This window comes from Gopherus evgoodei, chromosome 16 (assembly GCF_007399415.2).
Source record: "Gopherus evgoodei ecotype Sinaloan lineage chromosome 16, rGopEvg1_v1.p, whole genome shotgun sequence".
Classification (NCBI taxonomy): Eukaryota; Metazoa; Chordata; order Testudines; family Testudinidae; genus Gopherus; species Gopherus evgoodei.
This window is the reverse complement of record NC_044337.1, coordinates 5,731,127-5,755,032: the sequence shown is the minus strand read 5'-3', so window position 1 is coordinate 5,755,032 and position 23,906 is coordinate 5,731,127. Positions and strand designations below refer to the sequence as shown.

The following is a 23,906-nucleotide window of genomic DNA, read 5'->3' as shown; positions in this document are numbered from 1 at the left end:
ACTGGACAGCAATGACTGATCAGAAGCAGCCAAAAATCAGTGAGATGGATGATGCTGTTCATTTGACACAAGAAGTTTTATTCTTGGTGTTGTTTTAGAAAGGGCGCATCTGACGTCATCCTTCACATCGAGCTGGTTCTGAGATTTCGTTTTTATTGTGAGAAGGCTGGTGAATCCATTCTCACATTCCTAGGTAGCGGGAAGTGACAGAAGGGAGGGAGCTCAGTGGTTTGAGCATTGGCCTGCTAAACTCAGAGTTGTGAGTTCAGTCCTTGAGGGGGCCACCCAAGGATCTGGGGCAAAAATCTGTCTGGGGCTTGTCCTGCTTTGAGCAGGGGGTTGGATTAAATGATCTCCTGAGGTCCCTTCCAACCCTGAGATTCTATGATCCTACGGGCCATGTCACAGACACCAGTGGGTATTCACTTGCAGCTGAGCACCAGAATTGTTTTGGAGGCAGCTGTGTGAATTTTGCTTTCACTTCATCATCCTTGGCCATGTCGACAAATTGCTCCTGTGCGTGAAGTGCTTCTGGTAGCGCTGGGAAGTAGTGTGAGAACTTTTTGTGAAGGGCTCTCACATGTTCACTGATCACTGACTTCAGAGCACTATCAATGTTAACTTCCTCCTCCTCGCTGAACAAGGCAGGTGTCTGTTGGAAATATGCTGTATCTGTGTCCAACTTTGCACCACAGATCCAACTTCATCTGGAAGCCTGATTTTATTAGTTAGGTATATTCATGTTGAACATTTTCCCTGAAGTGACAGAGTGAGATCATTAAGGCTATGAAATATATCAACTAGGTATGCCAAGCAGAGAAGCCATTTCTTGTCACTGAACTTTTTGCTCATCCAGTTTCTCTTTTCGCAGGAAAAACTCTGCCATCTCTTCATCCATCCTCCCTGTGCAAGGAAAAGGCCTGAGTAGAGACCATTGAATTGCGGAAGACAACAAATGGCTATGCAGCTGGTGTTGGAGAGAAGGCTTTGGATTCTTTGACCACAGGATGGTGTTCCAAGAAGGAGGAGTGCTAGGCAGAGACAGGCTCCACCTAACGAAGAGAGGGAAAAGCATCTTCGCAAGCAGGCTGGCTAACCTAGTGAGGAGGGCTTTAAACTGGGTTCACCAGGGGAAGGAGACCAAAGCCCTGTGATAAGTGGGGAAATGGGGTACCGGGAGGAAGCACCAGCAGGAGAGTGCAAGAGGGGAGGACTCCTGGCCTCATACTGAGAAAGCGGGACAATCAGCGAGTTATCTTAAGTGCCTATACACAAATGCAAGAAGCCTGGGAAACAAGCAGGGAGAAGTGGAAGTCCTGGCACAGTCAAGGAACTATGATGTGATTGGAATAAGAGAGACTTGGTGGGATAATTCACATGACTGGAGCACTGTCATGGACGGATATAAACTGTTCAGGAAGGACAGGCAGGGCAGAAAAGTTGGGAGAGTTGCATTGCAAGGAAGAGCAGTATGACTGCTCAGAGCCCCAGTATGAAACTGCAGAAAAACCTGAGTCTCTCTGGATTAAGTTTAGAAGTGTGAGCAACAAGGGTGATGTCATGGTGGGAGTCTGCTATAGACCACCAGACCAGGATGATGAGGTGGATGAGGCCTTCTTCCAACAACTAGCAGAAGTTACTAGATCGCAGGCCCTGGTTCTCATGGGAGACTTGAATCACCCTGATATCTGATGGGAGGGCTATACAGCGGTGCACAGACAATCCAGGAAGTTTTTGGAAAATGTAGGGGAAAATTTCCTGGTCCCAAGTGCTGGAGGAACCAACTAGGGGCAGAGCTCTTCTTTATCTGCTGCTCACAAACAGAGAAGAGTTAGTAGGAGAAGCAAAAGTGGATGGGAACCTGGCAGGCAGTGACTATGAGATGTTCGAGTTCAGGATCCTGACACAAGAAAGAAAGGAGAGCAGCAGAATATGGACCCTGGACTTCAGAAAAGCAGACTTGGATGGGCAGGATCCCTGGGAGAATAACATGAGGGGCAAAGAAGTCCAGGAGAGCTGGCTGTATTTTGAAGAATCCTTATTGAGATAGTAGGAACAAACCATCCCGATGCATAGGAAGAATAGTAAATATGGCAGGCAACCAGCTTGGCTTAACAATGAAATCCTTGCTGATCTTAAACACAAAAAAGAAGCTTACAAGAAGTGGAAGATTGGACAAGTGACCAGGGAGGAGTATAAAAATATTGCTCAGGCATGCAGGAGTGAAATCAGGAAGGCCAAATCACACTTGGAGTTGCAGCTAGCAAGGGATTTTTAGAGTAACAAGAAGGGTTTCTTCAGGTATGTTAGAAACAAGAAGAAAGCCAAGGAAAGTGTGGGTCCCTTACTGAATGAGGGAGGTAATCTAGCGACAAAGGATGTGGAAAAAGCTAATGTACTCAATGCTTTTTTTAGACATGGAAAACGTATTCCGTTTTTTGGCAGTATCATTGCCAACCACATGTGCCACAATATCTTTGCATGCTGGCAGAATAAGCTCCTCACCTACTGTACATGGCGTTTTGGTACTGGCAATTTGTGGTGACACAACATAAGAGGCCTCCACAGCTGAGGACATTTGCTGTCGGAAACTTCCATCAGCATCAAGCCTGGCCTTCTTTGTTGCTTCTTGTCTGCTTTTGAAAAAATCCACATTTTGATTTTTATGCTCAGGATGGCTAGTTTCCAGATGTCACTGCAGTTTGCATGGTTTCATTGATTCGGCAGACAAAACTCCATAGCAAATGACCCAATGCGTTTTTTCAATACCAGAGGTGATGATACCGGTAAAACCGAGTTTAATGTGAGACTCGAGATACTTTTGTTTTTTAGTGGTTTAGCAGTACTGGTCACCATTATTTTCAGGAAGAAGTTTGCGCTTGTGTGTCTGACTTAATTAATAAAGTTCCAGTTCAGCTGCTAAAGAATCAAGCCCTTTAGTGTTCTCTCAGTACCAGGACCAGCCATGAGAAAAATGGCACCCCGAGCAAACTTCTATTTGGTGCCCTTTCTTTGGAGATGGAGCAGGGCTGGAAGTGGGGTGGAGCTCAGCTGGAGAAGCCTGGGGCTCTGGGGCCCACACATGGTGATGATGGGGGCTGACAATCAAGCGCCTGGCTGGGCTTATAGCTGGTGGCAGGGCTTGGGGCTGACAACCCTATGTGGGGCAGGACTAGGGGTTAACAACCTTGTGCCTGGCAGAGCTCCCGGCTGAGAACCCTCTGCATGGCTGGGCTCCGCCTGACAACCCCAGTACAGGGGTCGGGGCTCACAATACCATGCCTGGCCTGGGTTGGGGCTCGCAGCACTGCAGCCCTGTGCCTGGTCGGAGATCATAGCCCCACTCCTGCCCAGGGGTGGGGGTCAGGTCTTGCAGTACCATAGCCCCCACCCCGGAGAGTTGAGGTCAGGATTTGCAGCCCCACATGGTGGGCATGGTCAAGGCTCGCAGCCCCACAGGGTGATTGGGGTCGGGACTCGCAGCCCTGTGCTGGTGTTGGGGTCGGGGCTTGCAGTAGCAGCCCAGCGCAAGGGGCGAGACTCGTGGCTCACAGCCCTGCTCCTGGGCAGGGTTGGGGTTGGGGCTCACAGCCCGGTACAGGGGTTAGGGTTTGTAGCTCGCCAGGGTTGAGGTTCAAGACCCCCCCCACATAACCAGCTTTGAGAAGCAATGATCTAGAACAATGTGTTATTGGCGGGTGAGCTAATAGTCACTGGATTTGTCTCCCAGCATAGTTTAGTGGTTTGAGCATTGGCCTGTCAAACTCAGGGTTGTGAGTTCAATCCTTGAGGGGGCCATTTAGCGATATGGGGCAAAAATCTGTTGGATGATTTAATTGGGGATTGGTCCTGCCTTAAGTGGGGGTTGGACTAGATGGGCTCCTGAGGTCCCATACAACCAGAAGCAGTGGATGCTGTGTTACTTGGGAGGCTTGTAGATCGAGGTTGCCCAAAGCCCTGGAGAAGTGCACTGGCCCCTGGCCTAGGCTTTTGATGGGACTTTACTATGAAAATTAAAGCCACTTCTAAGTTCTAATCAATGCCTTCTTCCATGTTTGTGCAAGATTCCATGTTACCTCCACACACAAGAGGGAAAAAAAAAGCCTACCCTGAACATGAGTGGAACAGGGTAAATCAAAGGAAACAGCTGCATTGTGAATAAACAGAATAATTTCTGCCAAAACCTTCCTGGGCCTTATTCTTCTTCCCACATACACAGGAGGAGAAGAGATCACGTCTCAGACTTGATGCTGTTTGTTGGCTGAAGCTGGACCATCAATACAGACAAAGCTGGTAGCATCACCTTGAGTTAAGGTTACCCAAAAGTTCCATTGTAAGACTTTGTTTTGAGTTGCTTAGCACGTTGCAAAATATAAACCATTTGGGCTGAAGTTTTCCATACCTGCTGTCTGCCTCAAGCTGTACTTCTTCAAAAAGTTTCAGCAGAATCTGTTCAGCTGTTTCAGAGAAAGAGAGTAGGGAAAAATGAGAGACACAAGGTGGATGAGTAATATCGTTTACTGGACTCAGCTTCTGTTGGTGCAAGAGAGAAGCTTTCCAGCCACAGAGCTGTTCTTAGCTGAAGAATTCTGTAGCTTGAAAGTCTCTTACTCTCACCAACAGTTTGGTCCAATAAAAGATGTTACATCAGCCACTGTGTGTCTTTAATATCCTAATACGGCTACACCAACGCTGCAGCAACATGAGGGAAAATGTCATTTTGCTCATGTTAAAATTCTTATGACCACTTTGAGACACGTCAGTGGCTTTGGAGTAGGAAAATACACCCAAATGTAGGCGTTACAAGCCTCTGAAAATTGCTGGCTACACATGATCAGTAGAGACTTGTTAGAAGCTGGTAATAGAAGAGTCAGTCTGCCATGAGCATGCTACAGCTCAGGTCTGCAGGGACTTCATTGCAGTTGCTCCTCCTGGTGCAGTGGCCTCAAGTGCAAAACCGAGCATGGGCAGCGGGTGTAATAGGCCAGGGGAGGCTAAGCCACCCCTAAGCCGAGCGCTGACCCCGCCCATGCTCTGCCCTCTCCCCCATGCCGCTGCCCAAGCCAGCACGAACTCTGCTGCCATCTGGAGGCCTGGTGCTAGGGGTGGCTTGGCCCGGTGCTGGCTCTGGCTGCGGCTCCAGGGCAGTTCGGCTGGGATGTATCTGGCTGTGGAGAGGGAGTGGGCACTCGGGATTCCAAAGGATCAGGGCAGGGCCTTGGGTGCAAGGGGCAGGGCTGCTTGGCTAGCCTCCCTGAAGGAGGGGATCACATGCCACTCATGGCATGGAGATGGTCTTTCTTGTGCTCGCAAGTTTCTCCTGCTGGTTCTCAGGTTGCATGGAGGAGCCAGGAGCCGAGGAACAGAGCACAGGGCCAGAAGGGTCTGTACACTCCTCTCCAGAACCTGGCATACGACCCTCAATGTTCCCTTAGTTTGCTGGTCTGCCATCCCCCCAACATGGCAAGAACGGCCCTGCAGCGTGTGCCTGCTTCCTGGTGGTGCAGGTAGGGATCCAATAGGATGGGGACTGTCATGGTGACGCATGCTGCCCACTGCGGACAGAGGGCGTGTTTACAGTCGACAGAACTGGCAATTCTTTAGGCCTAATTTCAAAGAAAAAAACAGTGGTCAGTTACACCATGTCCAAAATAGTGCGCAAGATTCTGCACAATCATCTCGCACATGCAGGAAGAATGGAAGGGAAACTTTGGTCACTTTGGCTGGTTTTCCTTCCCCTGGAGCCAGTATCCCCCACTTGCAGAGCAGATGAAGGGCTATCTGGAAAGGCCCTTTAGTGAGATGGTTCACAAAGCATGAGACGCATGGAGTTCGGCAGGCAGCAGTACCCCCAAACCAAGAGAGGACTGGGGGAGAGGGCGGATGAATAGATTTTGTTAAACTAAAACCAAGATGCAGCCCCAGAACTCCCCTCCCACACACCACACCCGGGCCATTGGTTTGAAATATGGTCATTTAATAAAACTTTCTTTTTAAAATAATACAATCCAGACAACAATTATGGTTTCGGGTCAGGAATCAACATTAACACACGACGTACGGTAAAGGATAAGGGATCATAAAGTGACAACATAGCCAGAAAATCGTGTGATCGAGGCTTTAGTATATGCACGGCTGTGCCATCGTCACGCAGCTGTTCACAAGTACAGTGCCACCAGGGGCTCTGCCATGCACAGTGTATTTCCAGGGGCACTGAGTCACTGGTGGACGACCCAGCGGGGTTGTGTGCCTGTGCCTCATACACATGCAGAGGTTCCGGCTCCTCTCCATACAGTTCACTCAAGGAGCGACAGGAGGGGTGAAGGCAGGAAGCTGCACAGTGAACTCAACGTTCCACACGTGGGATTGGGATGTGGAGCCACGTGAGTGAAACAACCTGAGATTCAACTTTGGGCCAGATCCTATACGCACTGGGCGTGCTCAGCCTGGGGAGTCCATAGGGGCCTCTACAGCCACATAAGAAAGCCTTGAGGGAAGGGGTTAGCCACAGGGGGTGGGAATGCCTAGTGGGCCCCACTTCTCAAGCACGGTGATTGGCCTGTTACTCACACCCACAAACAGCAGCGACTCAGGTGAGTTACTGAGGCAGTCAAGAGAGCAGCCATGGCCTGGGCACTGTTACAGACGGGCCCAAGGCTAGCATGGAGGTATCCCAGCATGCTCAGCTCCATAGCCCAGGCCAGGCCTTGGTATTAAGACTTGAAGGGAAGTGGAAACATGCCCCTTCTGGGACAAATGAGGTGTAATCCTTGGCTCCTGGCAGCCCGCGGAGTGGCCAGGTTTGCACAGGTGTACTGCCAGTGCTTGTTCAGCGAAAGGGCTCACGCCCCTGGGAAATAGCGCATGATGGCTGAGAACGGGTGTGTAAATGGGGCAGAGGTTTGAATAGTCTCCAGCTCCTGCTATGACCGTCTCTGAAGAGGCCAGGACACAGCTCCTCTCCCCAGTTGCTGTGATTCAGCATGCTGCTCTGTCACAGGCGGTGGGAAGGAAAAGCTCCAGAAATCAGCATTATGCCTCCTGCCTAGCTCCACTCCTTGCATGATCCCTCCCACAGACTGCACGGGGGCTGGGAACACTTTAAAAGTTACACCTTTGACATTTCTGAACAAGTGAACTGTCGCTGCTTTTCCCGTTAGAGAGGCAAGGCCGTCTCATCACACCATGGTGGCATCAGAAAGGGCAGTGCGGGGCTACTTGCTGCTGGGGTTGGTCACTATGGAATTCACTCTTTCCCTAGGGACCATGCAAAGATGTTTGGGTTTTTTTTTTGCTCCCAGGGCAGGTAGGCCAGAGGACAGTACTGGCCCACCAGACAGCATTTCCAGCCACTAAGCCACAGCACTGGTGTCTGGCAGCAGTTGGGAAGTGCACACACTCCACAGCTTTCTGTTCCACAGCAACTGAAGAAATCAACCAGAGAGGCCAGAGGCTTATTTGAATGAGCGAATCAAAGTCTGTCAGGCTGAGAAATCCACCATCAGAAACCTGCATAGCTGGTTTATTGGACAAACTGTTTTATACAACGAAAGAGAGAAGATGGCCAGAAAGGTGTGTGCGCCCTGGCCAAATTACTTGTTGGAAAATGCTACAAACATGGAATTATAAAACCTGCATCACAGCAGAATTCGGTGATGGGGCAAACTTGCTGCATCAGACCCCGACTTCCAGGGACAGCGAGACAAAGGCACCGAGTCTAGAGTCACCCCAATGGGAAGCTAGATATCAAGCGTGATTTGGGATGGGGTATCCCCCCGTTTGTTCACTGGGATGGGCCAAGCCATGGACTGGGCTGACTCCACAGCTCGAGGACAATGTGCTACGGGGAGAGCTGGTTCCCATTTCACCAAGTTCCCACCCATGGCTCCTTTTGCTCCTGCTTTTGGCAGGACGGTGTGTAACCTGGGCACCAAGGACTCTCTAGTCTCTTGGCTGGGGAAGATTTCTGGTGGAGGGGCACAGTGGGACCCAGCCACGAGGAAGGACTGTGGCTCTTCTCACCAGGTCTACACTAGACTTTTCTTGGAAAGTTTCCCACCCGTTTTGCTGCGAGCACTAGTGCACCCTGGGCTCCAGCTGGCTGCCAGCCCACCGTGCCAGTCACCTCTGCTCCCGCTAGGCTCCCAGTGCTGCAGCAGCACTGGTGTTTGCAAGGGTTGGTTGGACGTTTCCCAGAGTGCCGGGGAGTGAAGGCAAGGCCCTTGCTTTGCTGTTCACTCCTTGATTCCCTCAAGAGGTCCCTTCCCAGGACCCCTTTGCACCTGCTGCACCACCAGTATACTCTGCCCCCCAAAGTAACAAAGAAAACAAACCTGAAAGTGGAGACACTGCCACCCCTTGCGCTGTCGCTCAGCCACCCAGCTGCCCCCTCCCATCTCCCAGCAGCTGAAACAATACAAGGAACACAGGACAGGGAACAAGCGAGATCACAACAGAAAGAACCAGGAGAGCTAGAACCAGGAGTGACCCCCCAAAGCTGTCGGCAGGTGTGTACTGAGCAGGGTTTAACAGTCTGGCGGTGTATTCTGGGAATCCGTGCACTGACTGGCAGCCTCGTCCGGAGTCCCTCGAGAGGAGCCGAGTTGCTGGAGGTTTTTGGCTTTCTGCATACCGGTCCGTAGCGAGTTTGGGCAGGAGAGAGGTTACTGGTGTGACTTGGGGCCCGGAGGGGGTAAGGTGGAGTCATCAAAGAGGGGGTTCTTCACTTCCATTTCTCCAGTCTGCAGTGGTTGACACGGAAAGAAGATGGAGGGGGATATAGTCAGCAGGTCAGCGGTCACAGAATTTTATGTCAGCCCCACCTCGCTCTGAGACACTGTTTATTATGAACAATAGCCTCCCACCTCGTCCTCCCCAGGCAGCGCAGCAGTGCCACTTTCATTAGCAATTGTGTTGCAGAAGGGCCTAGAGCAGGGGTGGGCAAACTACGGCCCGCGGGCCGGATCTGGCCCCTCAGGGCGTTGGATCTGGCCCGCGGCGCTGCCGCCACCATGTCCCTGCGGCCCCCGGGGCAGGGGGGCAGAGGGCTCCATGCGCTGCCCCTGAGTGCAGCTCCCATTGGCCGGGAACGGAGACACGCGGCCAATGGGAGCTTTGGGGGAGGTACCCGGAGGCGCAACAAGGGCAGCGCACGTGGAGCCCCCCCCACATCCCCAGGGGCCGCAGCTCTTCCTGCCCTGGCCCCGCTGTGCCGCTGCCACCCTGGAGCTGCTTGAGGTAAGCAGTGTCGGGCTGGAGCCCCAACTCCTCCTGCACCCCGCCCCCAACTCCCTGACCTAAGGCCCCTGCCTGCATCTCACACCCCTCCTGCACCCCAACTCCCTGCCCTGAGCCCCCTTGTACACCCCGCACCCCTCCTGCACTCCAACCCCCTGCCCTGAGCTCCCTGCTGCACTCCGCACCCCAACCCCCTGCCCTGAGCCCGCTCCTGCACTCCGCACCCCAAACCCCTTCCCTGAACCCCTTCATACAACCCACACCCCGACCCCTTGCCCCACCCCTACATTTAAGGCCCTGCCTATGCTTTCCTCAACCAGATATGGCCCTCAGCCCAAAAAGTTTGCCCACCCCTGGCCTAGAGGCTCCGGTCAAGATCAGGGCCCTGTTGTGCCAGGCGCTGCACAGACACACAGTGAGAGACAGTCCTGCCCTGATTAAGATCGAGGCCTCGTTGTGCCAGGTGCTGCACCGATACGCAGTGAGAGACAGTCCTGCCTGGTAGTGTAGATGCAGCCAACTGCAAACATTCTTCCATTGACCGAGCTCCATTTACACCAGGGGCTAGGCCACCATAGCTGCAATGCTCTGGGATGTCACAACCCTGAGCACCGTAGCTACGTCAACCTAAAATGGAAGTGCAGGCCATGCCTTAGACTGTGTCTCCACTAGCAGTGCTTTACCGGGATCCCTGTGCCTCTATACTATACGACCAAAGCCCTCCTAGCATTGACACAGCTCGACTGGTAACACTGTGCTTTATACCAGTAAAATAGAGCGAAACAAGCTACACCAGTCAACGTGTCATTTTGCCATCGCTGTTGCGTCTACACGAGGGACTTCTGCTCACAGAGGTGCATTGATCTGGGATCACAGCTCCTCACACCCCTTACAGACGTCATTATGCCAGCAGAAGTCTGCAGTGTAGACTGACTAGAGGCCTGGTCTACACTGAGAGACCCAGAGAACCCTCAGTTTCGTAGTTAGGTCAACCTAACCCCTGGCATAGACGTGATTAGGTTGACAGAAGATTTCTTCCATTGACCTGGCTGCCGCCTTGTGGAGGGACGGATTTCCTACATAACGGAAACCTCCTTCCAGCTACGTAGGAAGCATCTATATCGAGGTGCCCCAGCAGCACAGCTGCAGCACCAGACCTGTTCCGCTGTAGTGTAGACATAACCTGAGCCCCAGAGCCTGCACCCCGGGCTTTGCGACGCACTGCTGCGGGGTTGGGTTTTTTGCAGTGTAGATGAGGGAAGTGACATAGCTGGGATTGGGACCTGGGTGTTCCCATCCTGTGCTCTATCCACTGGCCCACACGGCCGCTCCAAGAGCTGTCACATTTCCATTCTGAATGCAGCATTGTAGGAGCAGATTATGGCACTTCCCGGTGATTGGGTCCCACCCTGGCTTTGTGAGGAGGGGTAGGAGGAGGTGTAGATGGTATAGGCTCCGGTACCCTTGACCTCTGCCCACCCTCCCTGTGCTGAGGGGACAGGCTGACCTACCTGGGCTGTGCTGATCACAGGACTTTTGAATGTGGGCTTTGGCCAAGTTACCCAGGAGATATAAGTGGCCAGCTGGGGATGGAGCTGCCCAATAAGATGATTGGTGGGGAGGAGGGGTGAGAGAGAGCACGCAGCTGGGAATCTCTCCAATGGACAAATCTGAAGGCCATGCCCATGCCTCTCAGCAGGGAAGGAGGGGAAAGGAAACACAGCCCCACTGAGGCCCCCACTTTGGGGGACGCTGCTGTCGGCCAGCTTTACACAACCAGCCCATGAGCCAGCGTGTGCAGCTCTGCAGGGACCAGGAGCTGAAAAATCTGACAGGAACCAGCTGTTATTCCTCAGACTGCCAGTGTGCGCCCTTTAATGGGCTGTAAAGTTGTAATGATGACCCTTAATCTAAGCCCTGATGGTCTGGCAGGGACAGCGATTACCATGTGAAAGGCTGCACTAATGCTCTCTTTCCGAGTTATTGTGTTTTTTGCACTGGAGCTTGTACCAAGGCGGGTAGGCGCTGCCACTGGCGAGAGGGGCCGCTGTCGCCAAGCCCAGGAAAAGAATCTGGGGGGTTGCAGCTGAGGCTCCCTGAAAGCACATCAGCCAGAAAACCCCACCTGGGGGGTTACACTGGTCAGCACCTCCTGGGAGGGAGCAAACCTGGTTTCCTTGCCTGATCTAATCAATATTACCCAGCCGGCCCCTTGCCTGGTTAGCTGACAGATGGGACGCGCCCCACTCCATTCCTGCCCTCAGTGGGGGGAGAGTCAGAACAAGCCGTGACCAGGCACAGCCAGTTACTGGGTCTCTGCCCACAGGCTGAGGCCTGGTCTACACTTAAAAACAGGTCAACATAGCTACGGTGCTCCAGGGTGTGAAAAATCATACGCCACTGCCGCAGCTATGCTGTCCCAACCTCTAGCAGAGACGCGGCCTGGTCCCGTTGACCTGGCTGCCACAGCTACGCTGTTCCAATCCCTAACAGAGACACGGCTAGGTCCCGTTTACCTGGCTGCCACAGCTACGCTGTTCCAATCCCTAACAGAGACACGGCTAGGTCTTGTTTACCTGGCTGCCACAGTTATACTGTCCCAACCCCCAGCAGAGACGCGGCTTGGTCCCGTTGACCTGGCTGCCACAGCTACGCTGTTCCAATCCCTAGCAGAGATGCGGCTTGGTCCCGTTGACCTGGCTGCCACAGCTACGCTGTTCCAATCCCTAACAGAGACACGACTAGGTCCCGTTTACCTGGCTGCCATAGTTATACTGTCCCAACTCCTAGCAGAGACGTGGGTAGGTCCCGTTGACCTGGCTGCTGTAGTTAATCCACCTCTCAGAGGCAGTAGGAGAATTCTTCCCCACCACACTCCTGAGTGACGGTTAAGCCAACCTAGTGGCCCCTAGTGAAGAATTCTTCCACCAACCTAGTGGCCACCTCCTAGGGTTGTTAACAACCTTGGATTAACTACCCTGATGGGAGAATCCCTCTGGGTCCCTGCAGCGAGTGTCTGCGATGCAGCATTTCCCATGTAGACGAGCCCTCAGTTTTAACTTGATCATTTTCTACTGATTATAAATGGTCAGCAAATATGCATCGTTACAAGATCATTCATATATAAGTTGGAATGGAACGTTTCAATCTTAGTAAAGCTTTTTGCTAATTTCCAACTGAAGGTTTCAACTAAAGTGATACCCCCGCCACACAGTTGGGTTTCGTCAAAGCAGCCAGCCAGCTCTACTAAGCAGCAGGGTCTGGATCCTGAACAGGATCATTGGGAGCTTCTTGGGGGGCCTCCTTCAGCTTAGGCTGAATCCCCTCCTGTGTTGGGGGACGTCAGGAGGAGAGAGGTACGATGGGAATCTCAAGGAGGAGATTTTGCACGAGGGCCATTTTAAAAAGGTCTCATTACAAAGAACCAGTTGACTGTTCTTTGTAAGGGAAAGGGTTTTGAAACTGCCTGAGAGCAGGAATCCCATTCCTCCTCCCCGTCTGCCCAGTGCCGAAGGCCCAGCAAGGCCAGGCAGCGCCAGCTTGAGTGGCTCCCAAGGCAGCTCGCAGGCTCTGAGGCATGATGGCTGCAAGGAAGCATTGAGAGGCCCCCACGGAAAGGGGCAGAGGAAGTGCACACACTGTCAACTTACAGGAGCCAGCCCTGGGCACTCGTACACCGTGAAATCACCGTCTTCGTTCTCCTCGTCAGAGGATGCCGAGTCAGGCAGTTTGGGCTCCTCTTTATGCCTGAAAAAAGAGAGGCACATAGAGATGGAAGTGAAATCCAGAGGGGAAATTTACTCTCCAGCTGCAACAGCGCAATCCCAGCACTGTCTAGCAAAGCAGACCCTCCCTCCAGCTAGGTTGAAGCAAATGGGGATTCCCAGCACCATCCTATCAGCACCCTCTCTGCCCGCCCCGGCATCTCCTGAACTGCACTGGGATGTCTTCCGAGAGCTCCTGATCCCGGCTCTAGACTCAGGTGGCCCCTGTTAACGGTCGGCAGCTGGCAGGGCTGAGAGTGGGAAGGAGTCACTTACTTTTCCATGGAAAGCATCTGCTGCTTTTGGTGTTGGTAGTGATACATCTGGGCACTCTGAGCCAGCTTCTGATCCCCAGGCTTCAAAAGAAAAACAGGAGCTGTGAACACAGGTCTCCAGAGAGCGGCTTGCTCTCCATCGTCCACAGAGCCTCCGACACAGACCGGAGCCCAGGGTGAGAGAGAGGTTTTAACAGAACTATAGCTGACTTCTTTTAAAATACCTCTACGGCACCCTGCCTCCCCCTTTACACTTCACTAGCCTCTCCGGAATTCATGCAGGGTTTGCTCAAAGTACAACCTCAAATGTTAAAAATAACCATGCTGCCAACGGGTCTGAGGGAAGGTCTGGAGCAGCTTACCGAGATCTTGTCATATGGCAGGGGGCCAGGCAGCTTCTGAGCTGGGTAGTCGGTTTTCTGAGCTAGTCTGATTTCCTTCTGCAGCCTACAGAGGGGACAAGACAGTGGTTAAGCAGGAATGATTTAAGGGACAGGACCCAAAATTAAACCTATCCACCTTCTTAGCTTTCTTAAATTCCCTTTTCAACCATTCCCCCCTCAAAATCAAACTACCATGGCTTGGCGCTGCAGCAATGAAAATTCCTACCTGCAATTCCATAACAAACCTATGGGTTTGGGTTCACCCACCAGGACAGGTACCTAAAAATACTCTGCTAAAAACCATCTGAGCATCTATCTGCTTGCTGGCTCCGACCAGGCAGGAAGCACTGAAACACAATCCTCCCACTCACAGGTCTGGAGAGAAGCAGTCTTGTACCTTTCAATGGCCTGCCTGTTCTCCAGAGCTGAGCAGAGAGCCAAGCATGGGTCAGGGCCACAAGGGTGTAATGAATAGTGTAGAGAAGGCTGATTGGGAGCTTCTGTTCAGCCTGTCCCACAGCACAAGAATAAGGGACGTTCAATGAAACAGAGCAGGAAATTCAGAACTGATCAAAGGAAACCGTTTCCTGACTGTGGAATTAGTTTGTGGAACTCACAGTCACAGGCTGTGAGGAGGCCAAGAACTTAGGGATTGAAGGTTTATACGGATAACAAGAACACCCAGAATTCTCATTGCTCACGCTAACGGGTGTTGGAAGGAATATTAAATCTCATGCTCTAGATAGTAAGCTAATCTCTCCGAGTGCTGGGGAACAGGAGGGAATCTTCATGAGGGACACATTATTCCACATGTGCAACTACATGGTTTCTCTTGCTCCTTCCCCTGAAGTATCTGGTGCTGGCCACTATCAAAGACAGGACACTGGGTGAATCCACTCTAGCAGTGCCCACATTCTTATGAGTTAACTCCATTCATTGCAGCACCAAGCCGTTGAACACTGCTCTAGCGATCACCCAGCACTTGTGGTGTGTGATCTGCTCACAGAAAGCAGGGCAGGAGTCGTCCTGGTTTCAGGTGGTTACCCTGAATCCTTACGTATCTGGTAAGCTCACTGGAATAGGGGCTGTGTGTACAGCGCTGACCATAACAGGGCCCTTCTCCATGCCTGGGGTTTTTAAGTGTCCCCGATAAGTAATCACAGATAGACAGGCTCCTTCTGACACTGTCTCCTAGGATCTATTAATTGGCGGTCACAAGTGACAGTCTATCCAAGTATGCGGCACCTCTCTGCCCTAGAACTCTTCCCACCCATCCAGCCTGACTCTAGAGCGTCCATCACCACTGCGCCTTGCACAACGATTGCTATTAAGTATCTGTCAGGACTCTGGGCCCACCCTTTCTTCTTTATGTGCTTCATCCCCCGCTTGCCTCCTGTGGGTGCAGATGGAGATGCATTTTGCACTGTGCCAGGCGAAGGCTCAGTCTGAAGTCCCTAGCCCAAGGAGAGCAATTTCTCTATTTTTTAAATCCTTCCCCAATCCCCTCTCAATTGCACAGAAGTCCAGGCACAAATTCAGTAGGGCGCCAGGCGGAAGCCCAGCCATTTGCTGGAGGAGGTCCCTGCTGGCTTACCTGCACCAGCAGATCGCAGCCACAATTAAAGCAACGATGCCAGCAACAGAGAACACCACGATCATCCCTGCAGAGGAAGGAATACAGCGCAGAGCTCATCACCTGGCTGCTACTGACCAAGATAGCCCAAAATGGACAGAGGGGGTGGTTATGGGCTGTGATGGTTTGCTGGTGGGGGCTCCCTCCCTGCCCTTTCAATAACTAACCCCTCCAAGTCCTGTAACGCCTACCCCACTGGGCACTATCGTTCACACACAGCTTCACTGATTGTTATTGTACCAGGTACGTACGATAGTAAACCTGGTGACTCCACAGACGCAAGTGTTGTCGGTCTCAAAAGCAAACTGAATTCCATCTCTCCCCACTGGGAAACACAATGAACTTCCAGGAGGGGCCAGCCTGAGCTGCAAAGCGCCTCTTCGGAGCCAAACTGCCTCAAGACCCATCACAGACACAGCGGCAAGCCCTGAGTTGCTAAACCAGCTCCCGCACCCCCGCACAGCCTGGATCGGGCCCATCCCTAGCGCTGAACTCCAAAGGGAAGCTTGCACCTACCGAGTATCAGGAGGTCATTTGAAGTGATATGGAACACCTCCACTGGAGAACTCTTCACTGTCTTGGTGATAGCGGTGGGATAAGATGTCACAGCCCTGTGGCTCGCTCTGTTCCTCTTGGAGGACTCTCCTCTCACCCCAGAGGCTTCACGATGCTTCCCTGACGGGGCCAGGGTGGCTGTGCAAGAAAGCAGAGACCACCAGCATCAGCAGACGCAGCGTGACCTGCCAACACCCAGCTCTGGGGCAGGCAGCGGCAATATGGACAAAGAGATGAAAACCATCGCTACTCCCATTGATATTTAATGAGTTAGCGCCGACCAGGATGCACCATCTTGCTATTCACAGGGATGCAATACAGAACCCCAGAACATGTGGTCCGTAAAGCCTGCAACGTACCCCTTGCTAATAGAGGGGCTAGATCCTGTAGCCCCGCAGTGAGCTTAACTTCCACTGCGGCCAATGGGTCTTGTGCTACGACCACAGGATCGGGTCCTGTGCTACAACCACAGGATCGGGCGAATCACTTGTGGAATTAACGCAAAGTCAGCAGCCGCTCTCCTCTGTTGGAGCACTTGTGCCCCCCATTATAAAATACAGCCATAAAAGGCAACTTTATTGCCCTGGCATCAGCAGTGTGGGTGCCTCTTATATTAGGAAATGAGGCTACAAAATCTCTCAAGAAATCCCAGCTCATGGGATGGAAAAGGGAGAGAGAGAAGACAAAATTTCCAAGGTAGGGAACATCTCTCCCCAAAAGCATCTCCCTTTCCCCCAGTCATCAAACACACAGCACTTCTAGAGCATCTTTCATCCAGAATCTCCTGGGAGAGGTCGTCCCTCTTTTACAAATTGAGAAACTGAGGCACAGAGAGGTTAAGGGAGTTCCTCAAGGTCACAGAGAGTTGTGGTCGAGCCAGGAACAGACCCCAGACTCCTGCTCTAACCACTAGCCCACACTGCTGTGACATGCCTAGAGGATGGGAGTCTCGAGTTTGTTTCCAAATGAGGGAGTGCATGTGTTCTCCAGGCTCTTGGTTCTGCTCCTGCTGAATTCAGGAGCCCTATAATATGGTGTTTACGGAGTAATGAAAACTCCATGGCCTGCTCTCTCCCCAGCTCAGCCAGCTAGGAAATGCCAGAAACATTTCCCTGGAAACCTAGTAATTTAGGCCAAGAACTTAAGTACCACTCTCTTAAACTGGCAGCAGGGACAGTAAAACGGAACACTTAATAATCAGGGCATTTCAGAGGGCTCGTGTTTATTTACTGTCCATGGTTTTCAGCCTCTGAGAGGAGAGTCTGAGTTGTTGATCACAGGGGTCTTGTCTGAACATTGGGACCACTGGCCTCAGAGTCACTGAACGCAGAAAGCAGCGCAACTGCATGAAAGCGGCTGGGAGAACAGGCTAAGGCGAGCAGGTGGGCGACTTCTGGACTCACCATCCTGGAGCAGATGGAGGCGAGTGGCATCCTGCCTGGCCAGCACGTCAGCTAAGAAGTCGATTTCTTCCTCTAGGTTGGGAACAGAAGTTCTCCCTGAGGAAAGAGAGAAAACTACCGTAATGGTTTACTGCTATGGAGCATCGGGGGCTTACGGCTCCCGCAGGAATGGTCAGCTGCGCACAGCAACGCGTGCTTTATACAGGGCAAGGATCCAGCTCTGCGGCTGGACAGCAAGTGACAGCTTGGAGCTCCTGAAGGAGCGGTTTCCTCTGTAGGCAGGTCTGTAGGCAGGTCTGAAACACACACTGTTAATAGAGGGCAGGGATTCTGAAACTGGGGGTCCTGAGGTTATGTGGGGATCACGAGTACATGCACAAAACAGAGCAACTGCAGTAAAATACATAGTTGAAATCTAGTGTTTTGGAAAATGACACACACCTTTCCATCACAATGTAGTGTATTTACTTCAAAAAAAGGTAATTTATAATGTAACAGCCAGACACACAGGCAGGTGTGGCGCTGTGGGGTGCTTACAGGGGTTATAGCCACCTCAAAATCTGCCTTAGCCCCTGTGCCTACTCATCCCAGCGCAAAGGCCAAACACTATGCAAAGTAAGGATGGCATGGTATGGCATTGCCACCCTTACTTCTGCAATTCTGCCTTCAGAGCTGGGCACCCAGCCAGTAGCCACTGCTCTCCGGCTGCCAAGCTCTGAAGGCAATGCTGCCGCCAGCTGCAGCGTAGAAGTAAGGGTGGCAATGGGGCACTAAACCTCCTGTGAAAATGGATCTTGATAAAAAATTTTCATGCCCTCCCAGTATTAAACAGTAACAATTTTTAAAAGTAACTTTTCCGCTTGTAATGATAATAATTCGATAACAATGTTTTAGTCTTAATTTAAAAGCAATGAGAAAAGGTAAATTCAGTTTAAACAATAGGGTTATAAATTTAGCATTTAAAATAGTGTTAAATATACAAAATGTATTTTTAATTGTTAAAGGCGGGGGGGGGTCACACTCAGAGGCTTGCGGTGTGAAAGGAATCGCCAATACAAAAAGTTTGAGAATCACTGTGCTAAATCCTGCAGCCTGTAGGTGAGTGTAGTCAACAAGTCTCATGTTAAGACTGCAGGATAGGCCCGTTGGCCGGTGAGAACTCTTGAGAAGAAACAGCACCGACCTGCCTCCCTAGCAAGTGTCTCTGCAGCAGCAGTACACTGGCACCCTATACAAGCAGCACTGGCAAATGTCAGGTGTCTCTCTCCCAGTTCTGTAATTCAGACCCTGAGCTCCCCCCCAGAAACACAGATAAAAGTTGAGGGGCTGTGGGTATCATCTCCCCCCACCCCACTTGAAAGAGATGTTAAGCAGAACTCAGAAAATCCCACTGACGGGCTGGAAATATTTCACTGCTACGATGGAATTAGAAGGTGGTGGCGAGCAGAAAGGATGTCACAGCCAAGACAGCCTTCTGTACAGGTTTCTCACATTGCGATCATAGCAGCTAGTCCCAGATAAATCTCATCAGAATAAATCCAGAACCCTAAAAGGGACAGACCTTGCCCACAAGTGTGTATCAGCCATTGAACTCATTTAAATGTTTTATTAAAGCTAATGTTAAAATTGTCCAATACACAAGTCTAAAAAAGAGTTTCTATACATCTGGGTATAATGCTTGAATTATCCAAAAGTCCAAAGCTTGGTTTGAAAAGCCATAACATTCATATAGTACATAACCTGCAATATCTCAAATGAAGGTTAAGAAATGCACTGATCCAGTTTAAATACTAGCATCCAAATATTCCGATACATCACTTGCAAAAAGTTATACTAAGAATAGTTTGTGGAAAGCAAATATAGCAATGAGAGCAGATTGTCCCTCAGTAACCGGGCATTTAGGATAGGTTGTCCCTCTGTAAAGAGCTTCACAAACATCCACCTTCTCAGCACCCCAGGCTTGGCATAACTCCCATATGTGTGAAATGGGGGGCTGAGGACACAGCCTGGCGAAGGAGCAAGTCAGTGGCAGCACTGGAAAAAGAACCCAGGAGTCCTACTCTCCAGTTGGGACAATACTCCATTTGCCCTCCCTCCATTCTATTTACAAAAACACTCCCATGGCTCCGCAGCCCTGCAAGAAATACCCTCTGTCCTATAAATGAAACCCACACAGACCACTGGGCATTGAGGTGAACGAGAGGCAGATAGAAATTACGCAGAAAGGGAGGATGTTGTGAAACAGAGCCGGCCGAGGGAGGAAAGGAAAGTGATGAAAGTCTGGGGAGCAGCAGTGCCTCTTGGGAACACCATGAACAGGCCCTTCCCTGAAACGGGCACCACAATAGTGTTTCTCAAGTCAATAACCTGAGTTCATGGCCTGACCAGGCCTCTGATGCGCTCAGCAGAGTGACACTGACCAGTGGGGCTGGAATGGACAGGCTGCCGCGGGCCACACATTGCCCAGCTACGCAGTGTTTGGCTATCGCTCATGCGATGCCCGGGACGGCCCTGGCACTGCACAGGGAAGATGATCTGTCCCTGCTCTGTGGTTAATTAGGGACATAAGGGGAAGTGATGACAGATGAGGGAGAGGGAGAGAAACTCAGAAGAAGTGAGGAGAAAGGGCAGCAATCTTGTCCTGCCAGCCCCCATGCCTCAGGATCAGCAGCACGCGCATGGCCCCTCCCAGGTTCCCCCAGCCCTCCTGCTCCCTCACATCAGATCATGTACGTTCATGCAGGGCCGCCTGGGGGGGGGAGGCAAGTGGGACAATTTTCCCCAGGCCCCACAGGGGCCCCCCCATGAGAGTTTTTTGGGGGCCCTAGAGCGGGGTCCTGGAGCGGGGTCCTTCGGGGATCCCAGAAAACTCTCGTGTTGCCCAGGCCCCCGGAGTATCTTCTGTGGCAATTCGGCAGCGGGGGGTCCTTCCACTCTGGGACTCACCATCGAAGTGCCCCTTAGACCCACAGCGGTGGGTCCTGGGGCGGAAGGACCCCCCTGCCACAGTACGGGGTCTTTGGCGGCAATTTGGCAGTGGGGGCCCCCCACCACCAAAGACCTCAGGCCCCCTGCTCTTCCCCAGGCCCCCTGATCTCTTCCTCGGCCCCGTGGTCAGGGCAGTATCCAAGCAGGGGAGGAAGGATCATGAACTCCTGTGTTCTCTGGGGCCAGCAGGGGAAAAGAGATGGGTCTGTCCAATCATGGGTGCAAGATGACATGAAGACCCCAAAAGTATGGGCTACGGGCCACCGTCCCCTGCTGGCCCTGACCACGTTCACCTTGGGAGGATCTCGCTGGCATTGCCATTAGCACCTGGAGCCGGAGGATGCAGTGAGTCACAAACCAGAGTTTGCCACTGACTGAGCTAGACACAGCACCCATCTCCTGCCCCTTGGGAGGAGAGATTTGCCTTAATGATGCCACTAGTCAGTAGGAACCCCTGAAGCCAGCAGCCACTGCTGCCAGCACAGTCCCAGGCAGGGTGTGAACAAAGGCTCTGCTCAGGGCTCCCCACCGCCACACTTTGAACTCAGAGCAGCGTCAAGGCGTGTGGTACAAAGGCAGCTGCAGAGCCGCGAACAGCACCGTGCTCCTGGGCACGACGGCAGGCCCCAGGTGTGTGTGTGTGTGTGTGTGTTTCTCACTGCCCTGCTGCAGGAGGATGTCAGGCCCAACATGCTGCAGAGCCAGGAGGCTCTCCCTTGGTGACTGAGGGCCAGCAGCTCACGTGAGGCAGGGCCTGGCTGAGTTATCTGCTCCCACCGGCCCCTCTCACAGGAGCAAACACAGTGGCGAGTGGGAAGCCCAGCTGTGAGCCCCCAGCCCCCTGCACACATGCTAATGAGCCAGTGCCACAGGCTCCAAAGACGGCTGCCGCGACAGGAAGCCCCCCAGGCAGGGCCTGTTTGCCCCCCACCCCACGCAGGGAGCACCCTCTCGACCCTTCTCCATCTGGGGGTGGGGAGCTGGGGCAAGGACTCTCACTGCTGCGTGGGCCTATGCCACATCCTACGTCACTAGCCCCAACTCCGGCTCAGCACCGTGGCCGCCTGTACTGTGCTCCCCTGCCCGGCCAGTGCCCCATGCTTAGTGGCGACCGGCGCTGCTCTCACTCACGCGGGCAGGGTGGTCCCCGAGGCAGCAGCGCAGCCCTGATCCCCATCTGCCATAGAGCACGTTGCTTCCTGACTTGTCTCATCCCTGGACTGCCCTGCCCCTCCCAGCCAATACAAACCAGAATCAGACAAAGGCAGGGTTGGCTGCGGGGCGGGGACCGAAGTGGGGCCATTTGCCCTGGGCCCTGCGGCAGTCCGGGTCCTTGGTGGCATTTCAGCGGTGGGGGGCCCTTCAGTGCTGCCAAAGACGCAGAGCGACTGAAGGGTCCACCGATGGGCTTTGTTTTTAAGTGTCTGTCCATGGCTCCAAGCATCTTATAGCCATTCGAATACAGCCGGGTTTGAAGCCCCAGATCTTCCCAACACTGCCCACCCCTCAATGCCCAGCCCTCAAACTACCCTCCCCCTAAGCAGGGAGTGGGGAGCTACAGCATATCTGAGAAGTCAGCAAACCCAGGCATTAACGGGGCAAAAGGGCAATGCAGCCCGAAAGATCTTTCAGAAAGATCTTCCTTCTCTACTGCCCCACGAGTAGGGTGACCAGATGTCCTGATTTTATAGGGACAGTCCTGGTATTTGGGGCTTTTTCCTATATAGGATCCTATTACCCCCAATCTCTTGTCCTGATTTTTCACACTTGCTATCTGGTCACCTTACCACGAGCCCCTCTACCCCAGGTGCCCCTGCAGGGGTCACACAGAGCACGGGGGGTGTCAGGGAGCCCGGCCCTAAACCGGCTGGACCCATTACCTTGAACTGCATACAACAACTGAACATGTAGCAGCCAGCCAGGTCTCTAAGTGTCTCAATTAGTGGATTATTAACAACTATGTTGTTATGTGTCTGCACACAGGACTGGCGCTAGTGTTTTTAGCGCCCTAGGCGCACGGCCATTTCGCTGCGCCACGCGCTGGTCCCGCAGCTCCGGTGGACCTGCCGCAGTTGTGCCTGCGGAGAGGGTCCACTGGTCCGCGGCTCCGGTGGAGCTGTCGCAGCCGTGCCTGTGGGAGGTCCACCGGAGCCGCCTGCAGCCCCCCCCCCCGGCAAAATGCCATCCCTCAATAATCCTGGTGCCCTAGGCAATTGCCTAGGCCGCCTAAATGGAAGTGCCGGCCCTGTCTGCACATGATCTGCCGCCAAACTCCAACAGAGCTGTCTAGGAGACAGGAGAGCTCTACCTGCTTCCAATGGGAAGGACCGGGGTCCTTAGCATCTTTTAGTGAAGGGAGGGCACAGAGTGGTCCTGCCCAGAGGCTTGCAGACCATGACACGATGCAGGGAGGGGGGAGTTCGTGCAAGGATTGGGAGGAGAGTCGCTTGCGCTAAGACAACGCGGCTCAGGTTTGCATCGGGTGCACATCACCTTAATGCCAGCCCCTCTTGGACAAAAGGGATCCCTCCAGAGTAGCCTCACAGAGGCTGGCTCCAACACTGCATGTCAGTGCAAAGAGCATTGGCCAGCTGGGAAGGGGCCAGTCTATATGCCCAGTTATCTGTGTGTCCCACGTATCCTCCAGGAGCCCAGGGCCTGGGGGAAGGATGGTGCTGCCTTGGGGGACACCCTTACAGGTGAGCCATAGGCTGCTGGAGCACAACTCCCTCCTGCCCCAGACTGCTCCTCTGGGCAGAAGGGAAGTGTGGGTTACAGCCCAGTATAGGTGTGACTGGGGGCTGATGGCACTAACCCAGCCCAGCTCTTGGCGGCAAGCCTGGCACACTGTGCAGCCTGCCACAACTCACCCAGAGGCCAAACTCGGGCACCTCCCATTGATTTTTAATGCACAGAATGTTCTGAAAGATCAGGCCCATTCATAGGGCAATTCTCCATTCACTCTTTGCCCCATCATCCCTTGGGAGCAAGCCCTGCCTCATTCCTTATGGACACAGCTCCCGTTTGGGAGGTCCAGAGGTGGCACCATTCTGCCCCGGCAGTTCTGATCGAGTTAGGTTGTCTCTAGGTACAACTGCAACGTGCACCTTAAATAGGGAGCATATTAACGGGCAGATACATTTACAGCAAAGCATCATCCTTGGAGCTTTAAAAACAAGGCATTCCGACACTGCACACGCAAGTCACTCAGTTACACAACTGGGAGCTGCTGCTGCAATATATCGGGCCTGGCCAAACCCCATGATGTGAAATTCATGCCTGGAAGTGCTCATTTTTGATGCATTGTGCAAAGGCTGCTTTCACTAGTCTGTGCGTGTCTCTCTCTCTCTCTCTCTCACACGTACACATACACAGAGAAATCCTGGCATTTGTTACACTGCTTTTGACTTCAGGGAGAGCTTGCCAGACGCATATCAGAGCCTGCTATTCAAGCACTAGGCTTTTAACAGGATTAAACTCAACTTCAAAGCCAGAAGATTTTAAATGCTCCCTCTCTTTTTTTCTACCTCTCAATTGCTTCATTCAGCCAGGGCTGTCCTCAGTGGGGAGCCTTGGAGGATGAATCAAAACACACAAAAGGGGAAATGGGACAGAGGCGGGCTCAGCATCTGGATAATTCAAGGTTATAGCAATTACAGGCCCCTTTG

The 23,906-nt window shown here is 52.6% G+C and overlaps 1 protein-coding gene across 1 annotated transcript in view; it reads right to left on the bottom strand.

Annotated features, from left to right (window-relative positions):
• Positions 1–5,980: 5,980 nt before the first annotated feature.
• The window catches only part of NPDC1 (neural proliferation, differentiation and control 1), a 121,273-nt gene continuing 103,347 nt past the window's right edge, over positions 5,981–23,906 (bottom strand). The window contains exons 3-9 of the mRNA XM_030535922.1: positions 17,251–17,346; positions 15,809–15,985; positions 15,254–15,320; positions 13,639–13,723; positions 13,278–13,357; positions 12,888–12,984; positions 5,981–8,741 (exon numbers count right to left, since the gene is read on the bottom strand). Of these exons, the coding sequence (XP_030391782.1) occupies positions 8,664–8,741; positions 12,888–12,984; positions 13,278–13,357; positions 13,639–13,723; positions 15,254–15,320; positions 15,809–15,985; positions 17,251–17,346 (680 nt within the window). The 3' untranslated portion in view covers positions 5,981–8,663. The remainder of the gene's footprint in view (positions 8,742–12,887; positions 12,985–13,277; positions 13,358–13,638; positions 13,724–15,253; positions 15,321–15,808; positions 15,986–17,250; positions 17,347–23,906) is intronic.